Source organism: Mustela nigripes, chromosome 8, assembly GCF_022355385.1.
Source record: "Mustela nigripes isolate SB6536 chromosome 8, MUSNIG.SB6536, whole genome shotgun sequence".
Classification (NCBI taxonomy): Eukaryota; Metazoa; Chordata; class Mammalia; order Carnivora; family Mustelidae; genus Mustela; species Mustela nigripes.
The window spans coordinates 17,190,541-17,207,078 of NC_081564.1; the positions used below are offsets into that span (position 1 = coordinate 17,190,541).

At 51.7% G+C, this 16,538-nt stretch overlaps 1 protein-coding gene across 3 annotated transcripts in view; it reads right to left on the reverse strand.

The window, feature by feature from the left end:
- SSH1 (slingshot protein phosphatase 1) overlaps positions 1-16,538 on the reverse strand; it is a 59,590-nt gene that overhangs the window by 19,247 nt on the left and 23,805 nt on the right. The window contains exons 1-7 of one of the 3 annotated variants that reach the window (XM_059408622.1): positions 15,039-15,054; positions 13,649-13,752; positions 9,450-9,514; positions 8,895-9,016; positions 4,810-4,878; positions 3,419-3,484; positions 624-818 (exon numbers count right to left, since the gene is read on the reverse strand). In XM_059408622.1, coding sequence (XP_059264605.1) covers positions 624-818; positions 3,419-3,484; positions 4,810-4,878; positions 8,895-9,016; positions 9,450-9,514; positions 13,649-13,752; positions 15,039-15,043 — 626 coding nt within the window. In that variant the 5' untranslated portion in view covers positions 15,044-15,054. Of the gene's footprint in view, positions 1-623; positions 819-3,418; positions 3,485-4,809; positions 4,879-8,894; positions 9,017-9,449; positions 9,515-11,376; positions 11,447-13,648; positions 13,753-15,038; positions 15,055-16,538 lie in introns of those variants that run through there. The other 2 variants (XM_059408623.1, XM_059408621.1) reach the window with 2 other exon arrangements.

Below are 16,538 nucleotides of genomic sequence, written 5' to 3' on the forward strand. Positions count from 1 at the left end.
CCTCCTAGAATGTGGCTTCCAGTCGTCTCCTCATTCAGGCTGACCTCCCTGTCCATGGCCCTTATAACACAGTCCCAGAGGGACCCATGACTTGGGGGGAGGAGGGCCCTAGCTAAGACAGAAGATAGAGGAGCTGTTTCCTTCTTCTGGACCCAGATCATCAGTGAGTGCAGCCTCAGGCCACATGAGCTCTGCTGGGGGCCACGTGACATGGGCCCCAATTCACTACTGGGGCCACCAAGGAGGGCTGTCCCCAGGCAGTGTCAGTGCCGTTGCATTCTGGGATCCCGGGACGCCGGATACCTAATACTCCTCAGAACAGAGGGAGAGGCCAGACCACAGAACACGGCCCCGGAGCCGGTGAAGCATGTGGGCGGCACTTTCCTTTGAGAAGCTGATGGGAGTTACGGAGCTGTTCCCCAGAATGCATCACACCCAAATGCACCTCTAATTTCAGAAGTGGGGCAGGGGTCACGGAGCCTTCCTGAGGCCATAGATAACCTGGGGGCAGCAGGTGAGGAGCCCCAGCTGGGGATGCTGGTCCTGGGACTGCCGGGGAGGAGGGAGGGACCTCGGGCAGACTCAGGGTCTGGCTGGCGTGGGCTGGGCCACGCCGCACTTACTTGTCCACAAACAGGGCCGGGGAGTCGGGCCGCGTGGACTCTAGGTCCTGCATGGCGTTCCACTCGTTGATGCAGCTCTGATCTGAGCTGATGCAGCTCTCGTAGTATGTGGCCCAGACAAGCGCCACACCGCCGGGGAAGTAGTTGTGTCTGCGCGCCACTTCGCAGGCCTTGTGAAGGACCTGCAGGGCAGACCTGGGGTGAGGAGGAGGGACAGGGTCAGGCCTGGGCTTCTCCCTCCAAATGGGGGTTGAGGGTGGGGTGGGGGGGGTCCCTCAAGGACTCCCTCCGAGCGTCACCATATGTAAAACGTTATGTGGGGGAAGCAAGGCAGTCTGAAACCTCCAGGCTGCCAGGCTGCCAGGAATGGGAGCTCGTCTCGGGGACACACGCCACAAACCCAAGAGCCAATGAGACATCCTCCATTGTGGCCCATGAGGACACGGTGCAAACCTTGTAACTCTCCCGCCTGGGCTGGCTCCCGGACCATCTCCCACTCTGCCAATGAATGCCCAAGAACCCAGATTACTTCTGAGGCCGTGGGAACCACTGCGACACCCAGCAGGTGGAAGGAAAGAGTCTTTCACGAGCCGCACATTTTACTGTGTTCTGAATAACTTGCTTTATAACCTTTGCCCATCACCATTACTAACAGCTCTGATGCTTCGATCTCTTAGGGAAATGAGTGCTAGGAACTCACATCAACACAAGGACAAAATGAAAAAGAGGTTCAGGAAGGAAGGGTGGGGCAGAAGGAACAATATGGAAAATGGGGAGAATGTGTATGGTAACACAGCTTAGTCTTTTTTTTTTAAACAAAAATCTAGGCTGAAACTTTCTCAGTGAAGGGGGTGAACCAAGGCATCAATGGAGGGTGGGAGTGGGAAGGTTCAGAGGGAGCGAGCGTCCTCAGGGAAGGGCCCACCAAGGCGTCCGCTGCATGTGTCCCACTCAGGCATGTCTGTCCTCTCTCTGGCTGCTTCAGGGCACAGGCCTGAGCTGCATATTTACTAAATTTAGCTTTGCTCCTGAAGTTTTGGAAAAACTCGTGGGCCTGTTTTTCACTTGCCTGAAGAGAAAGAGGTAAGAAATGATCCAGGGACGCAAGGAACATGTGGGACATCACGGGCATTCGGATTTCGTGATTTTCCCCAGAAGGAGCCTGAATGGAGGGCAGTGTGGAGCAGCAGACGAGGTGACAACGGGGCACTATACTGACTACCGACTGGCTCCTGGGAGAATTCAGCCTAACTCTCGCTGTCCCTGAGAACAAAGTAGTGACTGTGAAAAGCTGGGCAGAACCCTTCTCAGCAGCCACCAGCTCCCTCCCGAGCCTCTTCCAGATCACTGGAGACGGAGACCGTTGTGTTGGGTTCGCGGCAGGGGTGTTTGTACGGCCCTCCAAGGATGAGGGAGGCTTGCAGGTGTGTGTGCCTGGTCTGGAGAAGCACCGGACCCAACCTGTTTCCCCCAGTGCAGCCTCTGCCCACAGCTACCGCATCCCCGAAGCAGGAAGCCCCCCGCCCCCACACAGGCTCTGCTCCCCACATCCCACAGCAAGGAGCCCTGTGAGAACATGCTCCCTGTACTCCCTGGTCCAACACATGACTCTGTGCGGGTTGAGGCCACCTCCCCTCTACAGAGTGTAAACCCCACGAGGACACCAATTATTGTCCGTTGTATGCCTTCCCGGATGCCCAGTGCCTGGCAGGGCGCCGCTCCCTTCAGAGCACAAACCGAGTGTGTGCCAGGAATAAGGAGTATGCAGATTTACACAGGGACAGCGTGGGGACGGCAGGAGCCGTGGAAACATAAGAACGGCATACCTTCAACGACAAAAAACCACCCAGTGAAAAAACTGGCTGAAGGACCTGAACAGACTTTTCTCCAAAAAAGATGTATAAAGGGCCGACAAGCACGTGAAGAGACAGCCCAGTACTCATCAGGCGGGAAAATACAAACCAGCACCGTTAACGAGATGCCACTTCACACCCGTTAAGAGGGCGAAGATGAGAACTCCTGCACTAGCAGGTGCTGGCGAGGACACGGAGAAACCAAACCCTGTGCACGGCCGGCAGGACGGTGAAATGGGGCGAAGAACCTGGTCTGCGGAAAACAGTTTTGGTTCCCCAGAGAGCGATACACAGAGTTAACCGCGTGCTCTAGAAATTCGACTTCTAGGTACGTCCTCAAAACAACTGAAGACAGGGATTCCGACAGACAAGCTGTCCATCCAGCCGTATTCACAGCAGCTCCGAGCACAACAGCCAAAAGGTGGAAAGAACCCAAATGTCCACTGACAGTTGATGAGGCCACACAAAAAAATAGTCTCTAACCACACACCGGAGGAACACTCAGCCTTCGGAAGGTTTCTGACACATGCTACAAGATGGACAAACCTCGAAAACACTGCGACCCGTGACAGAAGCCAGCCGCACAGGGGCAATTCGGGGATGACCCCCCACTCCTGGAGGGACCTGGAGTAGGCAAACTAGTAGAGATAGAAGGTAGAACAGAGGTTAACCAGGGCTGGGGCAGTGGGGAAGGGAGTTAGCGTTTAATGAGATGACGAAAAAGTTCTAGAAATGGATAGTTAGTTTTGCACATCATGGATGTATACTGAACCGCACTTAAAAAATGGTTAACAGGGTTCACTTTATCTTACCTGCATTCTGCTACACACACACAAATAAACGCACCGGAACAAGCTTTAAAGTCGAAGGGGGTTTTCCTATTCATGTTGGCAGCTAAAAAAATATTGCTAAGGTGGTAAAAGTCCCTAAAAGCACACTTACCACATGGCCTGGACGGATACGGGCTTAAAGACGTGCATTCGTCCTGCTGTGCTAACGCTGAAGCCCCTGGGGATGGAAAACAAAAACAAAAACAAAAACAAAAAAAAAAAAGAAAGGAGGCCTGGTAAGGAATCAGACTCTGGCCACAGCATCCCGAGGTGAGCGGGCGGGGCCGCGGCGGACATCCTGGTGCTTTCTGAGCAGGTAATACTGGCCCGCTGGATCAAACCAGGGCAAGAGCAGGAAAAAAGTAAAAAAACAAAACAAAACAAAAAACGTTCTCCAGTCTGGAAGACTGGCTTCTAACCCAGCTATGTAACCAGCAAGGTCTATCACAAACACAAGCCCTGGCAAAGGCAGTACCGCCATCTGACACCATCTCGGTCCAGTTCCTGCCACCATCCCCACCCCCTGCTACTGCCTGCCCCCCACCCACCCTGTTTTTGTCACTGCATGGGAAATAGAGTCACAGATGGCAAAATGTGACAAAGCGAAAAAACAACAACAACAAAAAAAACCCAGAAACAAACCAGAACTGTGATCCCGCCTCTTCAAAACAAAACAAAAACCACATTTTAATTTTTCTTCCCCAAGTCTATGTATGGGGCAACATAACTTTTACCGTTGGCATCTCAGTGGAGGGACAACTGTGTTCAGCTACTTCCCTCTCACGGCAGAAGCCCCATATTTCCCCTAGAAGCAAATGCACAGGAAACCCGGGTGGCTCTTTGTCTCCTGTCCACCTGCCCAGGCCACGTGGAAGGGCTCCTCCTCTGCAGAGGCGCCTGCCACCTGCTTCTCTCTCCCTGCACCCCCACAGCTGTGAGCTCCCACCGTGTACTTTCCAACCGTGAACTGATAGGGACCAGTTCCGCATGGAGGGCACGTCCCGAGTGCTCATTTAACACATTAAGGTGAATGAATGAGTGTCAGATGTCTGCCGCTCTGGAACGTCACACAGCAGCACATCCCCCGTAAACACTCTTCTGTTGATACTTCACAACCCAAATTCCCTTAAATGATGTCCCAAATATTGGCGTCCTTGTGCGGCGCACAGGAGGGCATGTCACCTCTCCTGCTGTAATGGGCACGTCACACAGATGACTCTGCTCCCCAGGATCATCCAAGGGCGCCCAACCAACTCGGGTTTCAAAGCCTACAGTGGAAGAATCGTCTAGTATTTTTTTTTTTTTAAGATTTTATTAATTTGAGAGAGAGAGGAAGCACAAGGTGGGGGAAGAGTGGAGAAAAAGGCTCCCCACTGATTAGGGAGCCCGATGTGGGGCTCGATCCTAGGACCTTGGCATCAGGACCCGAGCGGAAGGCAGATGCTTAACCTACTGAGCCACCCAGATGCCCCTGGAAGAAATCTTTTAAAGAGATCTCCTTACCCATCTCCATCAAGGTGGATTTTCGTGTCGCTCCACAGCCGGAGAACCATCCCAATGGTGCAGCTTTTACTGCTCAGGAGGAAGGAGAAGATGCCCAGAGTCAGGGTCTGCCCACTCATGCATCCTCTTCCCTGCCTTCACCCAGCCTGTCCAGCTTGCAAGAAGAGACCACCCGACCTGGGCCTGGCTGCTGGGTGTGTATCTGGGAGAAGCTCTCAGGCTGTCTGTGTAGGGACCACTTGCCACTGACTTCTAGAAGACATGAGCCTAGGATGGTCCCGCCAGAAAGGGTCCCAGTGACAGTCACAGGGAACTGTGATCCCTCCGGAGTGTGGAGGGAGCTCTGGAAACGCCAGGTCTTGGCTGTGGCCCTCAGGGGGCAGGGAGCGAGCAGCGGATCACATGCCCACACTGCAGCAGGGGTAAAGCCACTGATGGCTGGCGCACTCCTGGCACGAGGCCACACACACTCCAGGGGACACAGGCGAGCGGTGGTGGCCAACTGGGCCTCTTGTCCTAGGGTGGCAGGGGTGGAGAGAGTGCCAACACCACGGCTGGAGCTCACTTCTGGGCCTCTGTTTCTGTACCTTTTGTACAGCCGCAGTTTCAAAACCAGCCTCATCTGCTTTTGCTTTGCTCACCCTAACAGTGAAACGGTACTTAGCGACTCTGGTGCCAGGTGCCACCAAGAAACACAGAGGGACAAAAAGGACCCTCTCAGAGGGTTACTCAGATTGTGATGAAAATCCTTCAGGCATTTAAAGGCATTTAAGAGACCAAGGGAACAGCCACAGCCAAGGCCAGCTCCGACAGCCTCCAGGGATCTTGAACGTCCACCTCTGCTACCTCTTAGCAATGGCCCAGGGAGTAACGTGATGCCTCTGACAGCAGATAGGGAGCTCTGAGCCCACAGACCCCTCTTCCTTTGCAGCGCTGGTGAGCAAGGGGCTCTTCCACCCTCTGCTTCTGTCTGTGGGGAAGGCAGCTGCAAGCCCTTCTGGTCAAATCACACTAAGTCTTTTGCATTAGGCAAATTCCCTGGCCCCTTCCCCTGGACCCCTACCCAATCTCTACTGGCTGACCCTACTTCCTTTGTAGAGCTGCAAAACACAGTGTATGCTGAGACCTGGGGGGGCAAGCCGAGCAGGGGGCCCTCGTAGCCCCAAACTGACACGCCAAGAGCGCCCAGGGCAGAGGGCCCCTGGGAACACGGGGCCAGGCCTGGAAGGCCGGCCCCCTTCAGCACTGAGGACCCATGCCAGGGACAGGTAATGAGGACAGAAGACAGAGCTACAAGGACACTGGACTGGACTGGACTGGGAGGACCAAAGCGCCAGGCTCAGGGCCGGAGGGGGAGTTCCAGGGCAGGATGAGATGAAACCGTCCAGATGACACAAGGGTAGCATCTACACTGGCCTCGCCCACCTGCAGAGATGGGGAAGAGCCCAGAGAGAGCCCCGCGCACGGGGCTAAGTCCTCGGAGGACCCTGCTCAGAGTCCCCACCTGCAGTGGAAAGCATAGCCAGGGGCCATGACACGACTGTAAAAACTACAAATTCCCTAATGTCCCCTCATCTGTCGCTCTGAGTTTGCAGTCGTCCTGGAGTGACTGACTATAAAACGTCTCCGGGGAGGGAGGGCCTACGTGCTGGCAGACGGGAGCAGGGCTGCCTGGCCGGGGAAATGGGGTCTTCCAGAGGAGAAGGACCTCGAAGTGTGAAATGGGCAGGGGCAACTGACAGAGGAGAAAGTTTCAGAGGAAACCGGAAGAGCAGGAGCAGGGGAGCCCGTGGGGCCAGCGTGGGGACTCTTGGGCCAAGTGGGGGCCAGGCCCGGCTCCAGGTGCGCCATGGAAGCCCTTCGCAGAGTGCATGGTGCCTGCTCACGGCTCTCACGGGGCTCTCACCTCCCAAAGACAAACCAAGACAGAACCTGGGCGTGTCTCCCTGGGACACACAGAGGCTCTCCGGGGGCCCAGTCCACAGCCTCCGCATGCCTGGACCTGCAGGGCCTCCCCTCAGGCCCAATGACAGGAACCCGCTGGGTTCCCAATTGCCCTCTGACCACCTTCTCAGTGTCTGCGGTCCCGGCCACTAGACACCAGCGCTGGCCTCGGGGCTGGCGCCTGCACGCGGGCCTGTCTACCCCAGCTATGTAGGATGACGTGGGGTGCCCGCGCATGTGTCTAATGCCATGGTCATGACCTCCAGACTATGAGGTCGGAGAGCAGAGGCCAGGCACAAGGAAAGATCTAGCAAGTACAGACAAATTCATTAATGACGGGGTACAGGCAGAGCTACAGCGCAGCGCTGTGTGGGGTCTACACCACAAGGCAGCCACAAAAGGCTGGCTTCTGAGGCCCGGCTTTGTCAGCCTTTTGTGGCCTTGGGAGACCCACCCTGACCTCTCAAGCTGTTATGCCTCACCTGTATCACATGGGTCAGGGCCACCTGCTCTACGGGGCAACTTAAGGGCTCAGTGAAACGCTGATGACACACTGCGGCACCGCCCTGTGTTCTCCCAGAGAAGTGACAGAGATGGCTGGAGGGAGGGCAGACCTCTGCCATGGCCACAACCCACAAGGAAGCAGGATCCCGCTCTGGGCCAGAGAGTGTTACAGGAATGGCCCACACGTGGCAAGAGAGGAACTCCGAAAGGCTGGCTGATCACCGAAGAGCAAATATCACTACATCGCTGTTCCACACTAAATCCCTCTGCGCTCCACAGAACATGGAGCACCACCATGTCCCAGAGTGCTGGCCTGGGGCTACCCTGCCATGAGGCACTGGGCCCTCTCACCTTCCGGGGCGCTCACCATGGCTCATGGAGCCAGGGGGACCTGCCAGGCTCTACAGTCTTCCAGATCCAGACTTCCCAGCCTACCCAAGGCCACAGACACAGGCTCACTCTCCCTACATGTGCCGCACAGAGCTTTCTAAGGATGCTATCCCACACTGGGAAGAAGGTCATAAAAGAAATATCGTCCCCTCTTTCTTTGTGGACTTGTCAGCCAGAATTAGCAGCCCTCTCACAGGAACGAGATGAGACCACATAGCCACCACCAATCACCGCGTCTGTAGCTTTTTCTGTCCTGCCATTGATTCTGCTCATGATGCCTTCGAATGCACCCCCACTCCTGCCCCATCCCTGGTGCCCACCTGTCCTTTAAGACTCAGTGAGCCATCACCCACTGCAGAAGGCTCCTGGCTTGCCCCCTCCAAGCCCACCCCTGTCCCATGCTTCCACAGGCCCCCGGGGAACCCCCCATCACCCTGCCGTCTGGTCATGGCTCCTTCCTTGCTAAGCTTACAGGTTCTCCGTGGGGGACAACTGCCTCGGCTGCTTCTCCATGTACCTGGCCCACTGCCTCATACACAGGAGAATGCACACCTGCCTGGGAAGATGAGTAATGACTATGACTACAGAGAGCCTATCTTAATCCAGTTCTCACAAACCCAGGCTCTGCGATGATCTCACGCATACTCACGTATCCTAGATATAAGAAGAGCTCTTTGCCCTCATTTCACACATGTAATAGGGCCCATAATACAACTAACTTGGCCTCCAGTCGCTGGAAAATTCCAAACCTCTCTTCGAGCACCTGACCAAGGACCTGTCAACAAATACTTGGGAATCCACCTGGGATGGGGATATGGGAAAGTACTGGATAGGATGCTTATCAGTCACATATGTCTGCACAGTCCCATCCCTGCTTCATGTGGCTGGCTCCTGCTTGTTTATGGGTGTCCACCACAGCCATCACCTTCTTCAGGAAGCCCTCCTGGCTTAGGTGCTCTCTTCCATGGCATCCCCAAGAGCAACCCAGTAGTAAACTTCTAGGCTCAGTGAAACTTCTCTGTCCTCTCAGCAAACCCAGAGCTGAGAGCAGAGATGGAGTCTAGTACAGTGCCAGACATGCCCGAGCCGCAGTGGTGCACCCTACTGTTCTGCATGTCTGCTCACACACGCCGCTGACCACACAACACACGCACCATCACCACCCATGGATATGGCAGCATGGAAACCTTTCTCCATGAAACCCGTGTCCCTGCCGCCAAAGGGAAGCGCTGCCCCACCAGACTCACCTTTCCTTACTGGAAAAGTCGACTCCCAGCAAGATGCTCTCCTCCGTGTCCTGGCGCCCGCTGCTATCCACCACCACCATGTACCGGGCCCGCTCTGCCCAGGCGCTCTCCAAACGCACGGCCTAGACAGGCAAGGACGTGCTCAAGGGCCTGCCTTTCGAGGCGGTGGCCCCTTCCATCACCCAATCAACATCAAGGACTTTTTCTACCTTTCCCCCTGTGAGTTCAGGAATTAAGATGAGATTCTTAAGAGCAGTGGCCATGTCCGATTTATATCCATGCACAAGGGACAGTGGTTGGCTCTGGGAGACTGCTCCGGAGTTGGGATAAATGGGTGAACTGCTAAAATCCGGAGAATGAAGATCTCCATCCTCAGACCCACATGGACGCCTAACATTTCCTTTCTCTGAAGAGCAAACCTGGCTCTGGCTCTTGTGAATAATTTGGGAGAATTTGCTAGAACATAGGAACTCCCCACCTCTCACCACTCGTGAATAATTCTGTACTGAATCACAAAATTAAAAATTAAAACTTGCCACTCTCGTCTCTTCTTACCAGCTTGATCCGATCTTCACAACGCAGAAGGTTGATCATTACTTGAAGATGTTGGGGCAAGTCACCTGTTGGACCAATGAAGAAAGTTTCTAGGGAGAAACCTGCCAGAGGCTGATGCGAAGGGTCTGGATGAAGACGGTGGAGTCAAAATCCCCCACCTCCACCCCAAGAGAAGTGTCACAAAGACTAGGAGGCTCAATTTCTCTTACTCTACTTCTGAATGTTGCCTGGTGAGAATGGGGAGATCTAGCTGATGCCCACGTTTTTAGAAGCTGCTTTTATGTTCTGAAACGTGGGGCGCCTGGGTGGCTCAGTCGGTTGAGCATCAAACTCTTGATTTTGGCTTGGGTCATGATCTCAGGCTCATTGGATCAAGCCCCATGTGGGGCTCCCTGCCCAGCATAGAGTCTGCCTGAGATTCTCTCCTCTTCTTCTGCTCCATCCCCCCAGCTCGTGCGCCCCAGAGCTTGATGAACATCCACAGTGAGACCTCCGTGCCCGACCACTGTCCGGTCCCTCTGCTGCCAGGGCTTTGTGGTGCTCGCCTTCTCCGTGGAGTCTAGGGAGAGGAGTGTGGCAGGTGCGGTGACTGGGACACAGGCTTACGCCTCTCCTGCCAAGTGCCTGCACGTCTGGGCCCTGGTCTTAGGCCTCCTTCTGATCATTATGTTCATCATTATTCTCACCCACTGGTTCACTGATGATTACCCAAGCAATTTCAGAGGTCATAAAATGTTAAGAAGGCTACTAGCAGCTGCCCATGGCCTAAGGCTCGTACCCCTTTTCGCGGCAGTTTATATGCACGCCCAGGCTACAATCGGATTCAATAAAGCATGATTACTTTCCAAAGGCAGTCACGCAGAACTTCTAGCTCCTAGAGCAATGCCAGAGCCGAGGAGGTGCCTCTGGGCTGAGGTGTAGGGAGGAGAGTTTCTCCGTTTTGGTGAGTCTCCACGGACACGGACACGGACACGGACACGGACACGGAGGATCAACACAGGAAACACGCTGTATTTTCCAGGCGGGGCCCCTACCCAAGATTCATAATCAGTGAGCAGCAAGTGGGACTCCAAAACAGCTTATTCCCCACTTTATACATTTTAGTTTCCTTCTTCCTTTTTTTTTTTTTTTAAAGATTTTATTTATTTGACAGAGAAAGGGAGACAGCGAGAGAGGGAAGAGAAGCAGGGGGAGAGGGAGAAGCAAGCTTCCTGCTGAGCAGGGAGCCCGATGCAGGGCTCAATCCCACGACTCCCAGGATCATGACTCAGACACTTAATGACTAAGCCACCCAGGCGTCCCTATCTCATGGTTTCTCTCTGAAGGAAAGGTTTGTCTGCAAAGACACTGGTCTACAAGCAGTAGTAGGAGTAATTCCTAGGAGATCTGATTTGTGCCATGCCAAGAAGTAACAGAATTATCTTTAAAACAAACAAACATTATCCTAGAGATCACAACCGGAATCCCAGAAGGATCAATACACTGCATTTATTCCTTTGGCAAAGGCATCTTTGGGGTGCGCCTGGGTGGCTCCGTGGGTTAAAGCCTCTGCCTTCAGCTCAGGTCATGATCCCAGGGTCTTGGGATTGAGCCCCACATCGGGCTCTCTGCTCTGTGGAGAGCCTGCTTCCTCCTCTCTCTCTGCCTGCCTACCTGCCTACTTGTGATCTCTCTCTCTGTCAAATAAATAAATAAAATCTTAAAAAAAAAAAAAAGCCATCTTTGAAATTTCAGAGCAGGTTGACACATGATGTTCAAATTGTCCTTTTTGCCTCAGAGAGGACTTAGGTCTTTGGGAGCTGGCTCCTCTCGTCTGTTCTCTGTGTGACAGGACAGCACGGTGTAGGACACCCCACACCGGTGCTGCCTTCCATGAGGAATGATTGGCAGGTAACGGTTCACATTTAGGGAGGCCTTTTCTACCCACCAGCACCCTCGCCTGTGGTGACACCACCGTCCCAAAGGCACACACCCGGCTCGGCTGGTCCTGGGCTTGTCTGCATGCCACCGCCGTTCACCCCGAGTCACAGAAGTACAGAGAGGAAAGAAAAAACAAGCCCCTTTATCAGTGACTGCCCAGATGAAAGGGACATTTTCCACACAGATAGGCTCCTTTCAGCGGGACTGCTGGTGGAGACGGGAAAATGCTGACGGGCAGAACTCCCAACTGCAGCCTGGCCTCCGCACGTTGCCTCCATGTGCGGACGTGTTCACTCAGCACTTGCGGGAAGATCAGGCAGAAGCCCTCGCCACAGTCTTGTGCTGGGGACTGGCTGCAGTGATCTGAACGCCTTTTGCACGGGCAGAACTAACCCTCACTCTTTCTCTGCTCTGCATGGCTGCGGATGGGACTGGGGGCCAGCCGGGACACTTCTCAGGGATTCTAGAAAAACAGGAATTGATGGCAAGTCCAGCCTGTGTCTGCCCCAGGGACATTTCCTGGGAGTCCTGGGACTGTTACCATCCCTCTTGCTTTTCTGAGCCCATCAGCCATTCCAGACCTCAGGGGCAGGAGAGCCATCAGGCCCATAGCTCTCTTCTTACTCTCCAGTACATTCCAGAGATGCATGAACCAGCCCAAATAACATGGCTTTGTGCTTGCTTCCCCAAGCTGCACACAGTATGAGAACACTGTTTGGGTCAGAGGATGGAGACACTGTATGCTACAGGTGAACAAAGCTGGAGCATTCACTTTGCTGTATGTGCTAAGACACAAATAATGGTTGAATTCCTGACAGGACAGAACCATTAGCAGATGCAAGAAGAAGGTTCTGTTTGTTTTATTATAGTACTCGCAGTCGTTACTATTATACACAGGGCACCCAGGGGGAGGTAAGTATGTTACATGCATACGTTTTTTTTTAAGTAGGCTCCATGCTGAGGGGGCTAAAACTCACGACCCTGAGATCAAGACCTGAGCCAGATCCAGAATCAGGCGCTGAACCAACGGAGCCACCCAGGCTCCCCTCCCTGCATGCATCCCTTTTAAATTCCATCCCTGTCTGAGGTACTGGTATTTGATAGCCATTGTTAAGATCATGCAACTGAGGCTCTGAAGTCGACGGTGACTACTCAGTAAGTTGTAGGACTGGGATCACAAGCCAGGTCTGTCTGACTCCAAATCACACATTCTTGCCCAAACCACATTGCCTCCTGACAACCGAGCTTCAAACAGAGCTAGGTCTTGATTCCAAGTAACAGTATGTGAAAATCCTGACTGACCCCTGGTGTTCTCTGTAAAGTGTAAGACACGAAATTCTAACCTAGGCATTCAGATCCAAAATGAGGTGAGATGACTTGAGGTGAGAGACAAAATGATCCCGGTGACAAGGGAACTGGCCCCGGCTCCTGGCTGCTTTCACCTGCTGTTGTTCTGAGGTCAGAGGGCTTGGCAGATCGCACTGCGAAATGCGCTGCCCTGCCCAGAACTGCCTGCAGAGGCCACAGGCCTATTACAAAGATGCACTTGTACGCAATGTTTGCTGGTTCCTCTTTGCAAACTGCCTTCGGTGTCAGAGTCCAGGCACCTGAGAAAAGCAGGCTCTGTTACTGTATGGGCATCAAGTACCAGTGCCTCAGACAGGAATGGACAGGAATTTCCTACTTGTGTGCTATTGGACCTAAATGAATACTGGGTTTGATCCCCAATTTATCACTTAGGTCTACTTCCCAAAACCAAATCCACTGTTAAATCATAAAGACTTCCTACCCCAACGCTGGCCACAGGCCTGTAAAGGAATTCCCCAAATGAGAGCTTCCCAGAAGCTTAGAGAAATGACCAGAGTTCTCAGAGGAGGTATAGGGCATCCCAAGGGAGTAACTATCAAGGGGACAATGTCTTGGCTATAACAAGTTCTGGCGCATTTGTTTAAAAAAATAAAAAAAAAGAATTCATACTGTAATCTGCAGTTTACTGATAAACTGCGGGTGAGAAACCTTTACATCCGAACAGAATGCTGCCAACTGCCTTACTTCTAGCGCAAACATGCGCAGTCCACAGGGTGCTGGCTCTCGGAGCTACCTGGAAAACGTGCATGGCTTACCTGCCCAAGGGAACAGCTCCTGCTTTGCACCAGGCATGACAAGCCTGTGTTCCACTATTCCTCTGGCCTTGAAAACCAGCAACTTGCTCACCACCAGTAATGGGAGGTTCTCCCATTGCACAGAAAATAAGTTCCAAGGTCAAAACCTCAATTTACCTGCATGTTTGTGGGGATGCTGAAGACTTCGCTGGCTTTGAGGGCTGTTTCCCTGCTGTAAGAAGAGGGCTGCTCCTTTCACCATGAAAAAGCTCTCACTTAAGCTGGGAAGAATAAAACCAGAGCACAGTCAGGCTGGAATTCAAAGACAATGCAGCAGAGGAAAAGCTTTAGTGCAGACAAATGACACATACAATGCACACAGGACAAAACAGCGATTAAAATCATTTTGCGCTACTCTTCCACATCTTGGCTACAAGCTTGCTGCTGGAGAGTCTGGGTCATGAACTCAGGCCTCGGCTAAGACGCCCAAGGTTCTTGCAAGGCCAAGAACCCCCTCCTATAGGATACTGTGAAAGGATCTCCCTACATCATGTCTTCTAAAGATACAGAGCAACCTTCTAAACTTGGTGAATTTTCGACACTCTCGCTGTGGAATCTTTGGTACTCCCTGACTTAGGACAACTTCACTGATCTTGGTGCCTTCCCCTGATGGACTATACAGAAGAGGAAGTTACGCTTTCACTACTCGTTTGCATCTTAGCAAAAGCCCACAGTTCTTGATTGGTGATTTAACTTAGGGTTACAGTGTCACTGCTGTGACAGAAAACCTCCAGTTGACATAATGAATTTCTCAGCAGAAGGAACCTTAGGTTTTTGTTGTTTTAAACCAGCAATAACATTTACATTTGACATACAGCCTTAAGAAGTTATAATTTAAATTTTAAACATTTCATGATTTGGCTATCAAAAAAGAATCTTTAGCTTACGCAGAAATTAAGACTATAAACTGACAGATTGTATTAGCTACTAGTTACTACCAATTATTCAGAAACACTGTCATGTGGAAAATTACCTGTACGCTAGAATTATTAAAAGTGGGTTTTTTTTGGGGGGGGGGGAGATGGACCACCTATGATTATCTTCTTTCTCTTCTTCCAGATTTCCAAATCTCTATCTTCCAAATTTTCTATACTGAGCAAATACTAACTTTTTAAAGCAATTATTATTTGATTTTCAGAATAAGGGAAAACATGTACTACACATGATAACAGAAAAGCATTCCCTTTCTACTAATTTTGTGAAAGATCACAGTTCACAACAAAGAGAACTGTAAAAATCATTAACTCTCTACTGAGCAACCAATTAACTTATACATGATTTGAGGGGAAAAGCTCTAAGAAAAAAACAGCACTTTTTGTGCGTGTTTGTTTCAACAGGAAGCGAATCAACTCCTGACAGAAATACAAGGACAATTTCTGTAAATACAAAAAAAAGGGCAAGATCATCTTCTCCCCAATGTCTAATATTAGTAGTTAAGTGTTCTAAACCATGGAATGAAAACCTTGGCTAAGCCTAATACACAACTCTAGGTGCTATAAAGACTCACCACATTGAACTCGGTGGCTCCTAGAATTAGAAAACCTAGAATTAGTGATTTTGTACACTATAAAATCCACAATAAAATTTGTGACTTCTCCTGGTTGAATTCTCATGCCAAAAATAGTGACTCTGCTCAAATACCCAAGAATAAGGCCGAGAGCCGCCTCTCTTACTCAAGCTGTTGAGTTATTGATGGTTTTGTAGATTTCATTCACCAATCCTTTACATTCGTGCAGTTTTCAGCTTTTCTTCATTTAGTCTTCCCATTTTATCAGCTGTAGGTCTGTGTTGCCAGTTACAAGAGCTGGGGAGCCCAGGATTATAAATACCAGAAGAGTGGGCACCTGGCTGGCTCAGCCAATAGAGTCTAGGACTCTTGATCTTCAGGTTGTGAGTTCAAACCCCACAGTGGGCATAGAGATTACTTTAAAAAATAAAATCTTAAAAAAGCGGGGGGGGGGGCACCTGGGTGGCTCAGTGGGTTAAAGCCTCTGCCTTTGGCCAGGTCATGATCTCAGGGTCCTGGGATCGAGCCTCGCATTGGGCTCTCTGCTCCGTGGAGAGCCTGCTTCCCTCCTTTCTCTCTCTGCCTGCCTCTCTGCCTACTTGTGATCTCTCTCTGTCAAATAAATAAATAAAATTTTTAAAAGAAAAATATTGAGGGGCCTCCTGGGTGGCTCAGTCGGTTAAGCGTCCGACTTTTGATTTCAGCTGAGGTCACGATCTCAGCATCATGAGATCAAGGCCCTAGGCATGGAGCCTGCTTAAGATTCTCTCCCTCTTCATCTCTCTCTGCCCCCACCAAAAAGAAAAAAAAAAAGAAGGAAGAAAGAAAGAGAGAAACGAAACGAAAAGAAAAGAAAAAGAGAAAAGGGAAAACAAGGGAAAAAAAAAATCCATACTTATCAGAAGCCCCAAAACTCTGGAAACAGCTAGCCATTAACAGTGACCTTTGCCTTGGAAATCACGGGCAAAAATTCCCCTTGGTTTCCCTTACATTTCCTTTGGGGGGAAAAAAGGGAACAATGCCAAAGAATAGGCTGGTTTTATCCTGTGATGGCCTGCAAGGCCAGTGCTCAGTGTTCCTGTGACTGCAGAAGAGCCAGAGTCCCCATCTACATATGAAATCAGAGGCGGGGTAGAAGAGGGCACTGGAATGCTGCCTCTGCCCTCGGCAATGAGGCACCAGCATTTCCAGTAAAGAGCAAGATTTAAAGCTGCAGGGAAGCCCACAAAGCACATTCTCCATCCTAGCCTGTTAGGCTGCCCTGCGGCTGGGGAGACAGTAAGCAGATACAGCCTTAGGGTGAACCCATTTGTTGACTCTTGGGGCCAGGAGGATGGAGAGCAGGGGCAGCCACAGCATTTAAGGAAACTAAATGCAGATCTTCCTTGTGGCCCCATTTCCTGTCTTCTGCTCTGAGCTCACTCCAGGCCCCGAGCTTCGCACACCCTCCGGGTAGCCAAGAACACCCTTTCCCACTGCCAGGCTTCATGAGGTTCTCTG